The 6112-nt window shown below is 28.0% G+C and overlaps 1 protein-coding gene across 1 annotated transcript; it reads left to right on the plus strand.

Moving 5' to 3' along the window:
- Nucleotides 1-443: 443 nt before the first annotated feature.
- On the plus strand, nucleotides 444-4958 carry fkh (fork head). Its single transcript, XM_070647385.1, has 2 exons — nucleotides 444-704; nucleotides 1996-4958. Exon 2 carries the CDS (start codon nucleotides 2987-2989, stop codon nucleotides 4373-4375), a length of 1389 nt encoding a protein of 462 aa, XP_070503486.1. The 5' UTR covers nucleotides 444-704; nucleotides 1996-2986; the 3' UTR covers nucleotides 4376-4958.
- The last annotated feature ends 1154 nt before the right edge of the window (nucleotides 4959-6112 follow it).

Genomic DNA, 6112 nt, shown 5'->3' on the forward strand with positions numbered 1-6112 from the left:
CACAAAAATAACGAAAAAGAAGAAAATTTTCCTGCAGCACTTAGTCATTCGTAATGTCTCCGCCCAATTACCTTTTTTTTTGATATACTTCATTTGAATAGATTGTGATAGTTACAGTGTATAGCATACGATTGGCTATTGTCAGAATACGTATGTGTTAGATTTCAGGTTCTACAATAAAAAATTTCAAACACATTCACACGCACACATTGAAAGATTTTGAATTATGTATGAAAAAAGATAATACTATGAGGTGACTTACCTATGTATGGAAACTTCTTGTTGTTGCTATAATATTCCACAAAATATCTACAAAATTAACAATGTATTAGTGAGTATTGCGCATATCGCATACACATCTACAACTTATAGTTTACATTTATAATTTTGGAAGATATCTCTTCTCTTTTTGTATTATATTTCGAATAACAATATTTTTTGGAAAGCCAAATAGTATTCGTTCCCCTCAGCAAACAGTCGCATCTCTTAAAGCGTGTAACAATATAGAAGGAAAAATAGCAGTACAACTTTTTTCATAATTCAAAGTAGAACTGTACTGAAAAAGACTTAAAAGTTTTTCGACTCTGGAAGTTTTTTTTTTTACTCTCGGTATCCACTGGCTGACTACAATCATATTATTATTATTTTTTTTTCGAGATTTTTCGGGGAATAAAAATGTTTTTTGTTGAATTCTCTTTACAAGGGTCAGACACTATTGAAAAATTTTATAAATCCAATTTTTACAATTTCTTCCATATAGAAATTGTAAAAATTGTAGAAATTGCAATTTACAATTTTTCTCCATATAAAAATTGTAAAAATTGTAAAAATCAAATTTCACAATTTCTTTTCATACAAAAAATTGAGAAAAATTGTATTTTTACAATTTTTATGGAATTATTTTGCTACACGTGTTTTCTATAATTAATAGAGATTAAAGCGTATAATTGCATTTTTTTAGGGGTTTTCACCTTAGTAAAAGAAAATTAACTCTAAATTTGGTTTTTCTGTGGATTTTTCAGTCTAATATAAGAAATTTAATACAAAATTTGATTTTTTCGATGGTTTTTTCACCTCGAGTAGGAAACCTGAAGCAAAATTCGGCTTTTTAAGAAGTTTTCCGCCCTTTTTAAGAAACCCGAGGCAAAATTCAGCTTTTCCGCGAGATTTTTCGCCCTTAATAAGAAACCCGAGGCAAAATTTGGCTTTTCCGAGAAGTTTTTCGCCCTTAATGAGAAACCCGAGGCAAAATTCGGTTTTTTTGGGAGGTTTTTCGGTCTTAATAAGAAATCCGAGGCAAAATTTGGCTTTTTTAAGAAGTTTTTCGCCCTTAATGAGAAACCCGAGGCAAAATTCGGTTTTTTTGGGAGGTTTTTCGGTCTTAATAAGAAATCCGAGGCAAAATTTGGCTTTTTTAACAAGTTTTCCGCCCTTATTAAGAAACCCGAGGCAAAATTCAGCTTTTCCGAGAGATTTTTCGCCTCTAATAAGAAACCTGAGGCCAAAATTTGCTTTTCCGAGATGGTTTTTAATCCTAATATAAGAAAATCAATTAATTTTTCATTGCTTTGCAACATATTTTTAGAGAAAAATAAATAGAAAATAGAAATCAAAACGAATAACTATGAATTTCAGTGTTTTTAACAGGCTTTTCTAAGTGTAAATAATTAAAAATATATAAATTTAATGAAAAATATTATATTTTGTCATTATAATCATTAATATCATCAAAAATTATAGAAAGCAATCTGAAAAAATATTTTTCTCTTTTTAAAGACTTGAAAAAATTTTCAGTTGAAATCAAAAAGAATTACAATTTTTTCAATTTTTCACAATTTTTTCCATACAAAAAATTGTAAAAATTGTAGAAATTGTAAAAATCCAATTTCACAATTTTTTTTCTAAGAGAAATTGTAAAAATTGTAGAAATCAAATTTTTTACAATTTCTTCATACAAATTTTAAGAAATTGCAATTTCTACAATTTTAAAAATAGTGTCTGACCCTTGTCTCTTTATTTTACTATGTGATTTCGTGAACATTGAACGCACATCGTAAGTGACGATCAGTTGAAGATAAAAATTAAATAAGAGCAGTTTAAATGAATAAAGAGAATTATAAATGTATGATCGCGCGGGAAATTAAAATAAATTTTTTTTTTGTGAAATAATTCAAAGAAGGAAATAAGAATTAATGAAAATTTCATGTAGTGAATAAAATATTCTACACAAATACACACAAAAAGTGTAAGGAAAACTTTATTATACAAGATAATCATTTTCATCGCAGGACATACAATCAAATAAAAGTGGAGAAAGAAAAGTTGTGTAAAGATGAAAAAAAATATATATGAACACACATAAAGTGAAAATGGTTATATAAACATAATAGCATAGCAGAAAGTTGAATCCTTTTTCTGTATGTCATACGAAGAGAGACAAACAGTGTCTATTTGTTTTTTCAATCAGTAAAAACGTCTCTGTTTGATTGCAACGAGTCAACATTTATTGATACAAACGTATATACACAGAGTGTGTTTTGTAGATATAGTGAAGAGTTTGTTAAACTTTTTTATGCTGCGTCGTGCATAGAGAATAGTTTTTATCATTTTTATACTTTTTGTGGAATTTTTAACAAACCTGTTGCAAATTTTAAGGAAAATACAAATGACAATAAAACAAAAAAGATTAAAAAGTGAAAAATAAATAAGAAACTTAAAGAACATAACTGTGAGGTTTACAATTATTGATTGTTTAAAAAATCAACAGAGTTGAATGAACTTGGATTTTTTTTGAATGATAAAGAATAATCAAATACCGATAATTTTCAATGTTATGGGAAATAGGTTTTGTGTCGTGATGATATCAAATTTCTAGTTCAATAATTTTCATCGAATCAATTAATAGCGAGGAATTTCGCAACAAACTTAAAGCAGAATTATAATAAAAAAATTAACACTGTCGACGGATACTCGAAATTTTGAATATATGAAAGTGGAGGACGAATTAAGAGCCATGCAAAAACTCTACGCTGAGACACCGATAAGTAGTTCGGGTATGGCAGTGAACTCGAACAATAATATCAACAATAATAATAATCCGAATGCAAATAATGGAAATTTAAGTCCAATGACACCATCATATACAATGAATACAATGGGTATGACAGGAATGCCTTCAGTGTCTCCACAAGGTAATGGAGCAAGTTCATTTGGAGGTGGAAATGGAGCACTTTCAGCATCAAACATGAGTGCAATGAATTCAGCTATGAATGCTATGAATGGAAATTGTATAACCTCAACTCCAATTGGATATGGATCTATGGGATCACCACTTGGTAATATGGGCTCATGCATGGCTTCAGGAATGGGCACTATGGCGTCAATGTCTCAATACACATCAATGGGAAGTCGTGATCTTGCTGAACCCGGATCTCCTAATTCAGCAATATTACAACGAGCTCGAGCGGAAAAACCGACTACATATAGACGAAGTTATACTCATGCGAAGCCACCATACAGTTATATTAGCCTAATTACAATGGCCATTCAAAATAATCCTCACAAAATGTTGACATTAGCTGAAATATATCAGTTCATTATGGATTTATTTCCATTCTATCGTCAAAATCAGCAAAGATGGCAAAATTCTATTCGTCATTCACTAAGTTTTAATGATTGCTTTGTAAAAGTTCCACGAACGCCAGATAAACCGGGAAAAGGATCATTTTGGACATTACACCCAGACTCTGGAAACATGTTTGAAAATGGTTGTTATTTAAGAAGACAAAAAAGATTTAAGGATGAAAAGAAAGAAGCAATTAGACAATTACATAAGAGTCCATCAAGTAGCATTGATAATCACAGTCCACAAGGCAAAAAGGATTTGCATGATGAACATCATCACCATCGAGATCATCATAAGGGTATACCTGATGCACATATGCTAAATTCTGTACATGGTAAAGATGCAGATACACTAGCTATGCTTCATGCTACCGCAGATTTATGCTTAGCTCAACAATCTCATTCACATTCACAGCATGGTACTCATCACCATCATCAGCAATTGCAACAAGAGGATATTGCTTCTATGGTCAATAGATGTCATCCATCATTACTCGGTGATTATCATTCAATGCATCACTTAAAACAGGAACCAAGTGGTCATTATACACCATCAAATCATCCATTTTCAATAACAAGACTTTTACCTACAGAGTCTAAAGCAGATATTAAAATGTATGAAATGAGTCAATACGCCAGCTATAATGGAATTAGTCCTTTACCTAACTCACATGCTGCCGCCGCACTAGGTCAAGATTCCTATTATCAAAGTTTAGGATATCATCCATCAGCTGGTACAACAAGCTTGTGACATCAATATCCGATCGCTTAGTAACAACAACAGCAGCATTTTCAACAAAACCAACAAATGCAGCACCAGCAGCAGCAACAACAACAACAAAATATTACTCAACAATATCGAAACACTCAGCAACTATTTCATCAACAATATGTAAAATATAAAAATATCCAAAACCAATGATATCTAAACAAAAGCTGCAGCAGTAAATTTGATTAGAGTTCGATTTTTTTATACATTTAATAAAAAAAAAACACTTGGGACATAGCTGTTTGTTTTCTCTTTGCGTTCGATAGAAATAAGAGAAAAAACAAAATTTGTTGAAAAATAAAAAAAAAACTCGTATAGTTTGAAGATGCCATAAACACATCATTTGAATAGGGTAAGCTTAATCTTTTAAAAGATATGAATTGAAGAAAAGGAATACAATTATTTTCATATAGAAAAACTTTAAACATATTTTACTTTATTTTTATTTTTTTGAATAATATTAAAAGTCGTTTTTTCAAAAACAAAATGTTGTAAAAGCCGAAATTTAATTTGAGAATTATGTGTTATTCATATCTTGTACAGGACAGTAAATATACTTTTTTTTAAATCCTAATATAATTTTCTTTCTAATCCGACGGAAAATTATCAAACTTATAATTTAAACTTTCAGACATTATAAGATTAAATTTTTGATCTGATCTGTTTTTTTTTTTTTAATTTTATTTTGTAATTATTTTTTTTAATAATTTTTTGGTATTCGAATAATCTCAAAATTGGCAAAATCTGAATTTCATTATTTTTTTTATTTTTTATATTATTTTATCTAATTTATAAGTTCAATATAAAATTCATTGTGCAATTATTGTATTGAAAGAAGTTTTAAAAAAAATAACTCAAGCAAAAGTTAGAAATTTCAATTTTGAATTATTTTTCGCATATTGTTGTATAATTTAAACGTGAAGTGAAATTGAATATTTTATGAATCTAATTGAAAAGAATGTAAATAATGTAAATTAATCATTTAAAATATTTGAAGATGGAAATACTGAAAGAGGAAGAATAAGAATAAATAAAAAAGACAGGAGGTAAATTTTAAAGCATATAATAATAAAGATTAAAGAATAAGAATGAAAAGTTTGAGATGAAAAAAAAAATGAAATTACATTTAGTAAAATAAATCAAAATGAAGAAACTTTTAAAATGAAACATCTGCAATGTTTTATCGATTTGCTATCATCTCTTACTGACACAACTCGTTTAAGTAATTCTTTCCTATCCTTTTTAAACTCTTTAGTTGTTTGATTTTAAAAACTTCACTTTAATAAAAAATTGATATATACATAGATAGAATTTAATTGAAGTAAAAAAATCCCGATTCCTAAAATTATGTAGCGAATAAATAATAAAGATATATAAATTGAGAATTAATTGTAAGAAATTAAATAAAAATATGTAAGATGATTATAAAAAATATCTATTTCATGAAGAAAATAAAACACAGAAAAGGTTTATTGAAAAATTTGTAAAATAAGACCACCATAATAAGACATAATTAGAATTTATCCTTTTTGTCACGAATGAAAAGCTACTATAAATTAATGATAAAAAATGAAAAAAAAAAACTTGAAATATAGAAACTATTTCAATGAAAAAATTAAAAAAATATTTTTTTCTCTTAAAATTAAAAAAATTATTTTCAGATCATTGAAAACTGTCAAGGAAGTAACAGTAAAATTTGTTCCAGATTTAATATTATAA

This window comes from Chironomus tepperi, unplaced genomic scaffold (assembly GCF_022539635.2).
Source record: "Chironomus tepperi strain 1889 unplaced genomic scaffold, CSIRO-AGI_Ctep_v1 contig_376, whole genome shotgun sequence".
Classification (NCBI taxonomy): domain Eukaryota; kingdom Metazoa; phylum Arthropoda; class Insecta; order Diptera; family Chironomidae; genus Chironomus; species Chironomus tepperi.

Excerpts from the sequence above, each read along its gene's own strand:
- fkh (XM_070647385.1), top strand. The coding sequence starts at position 2,987 with ATGAAAGTGGAGGACGAATTAAGAGCCATGCAAAAACTCTACGCTGAG.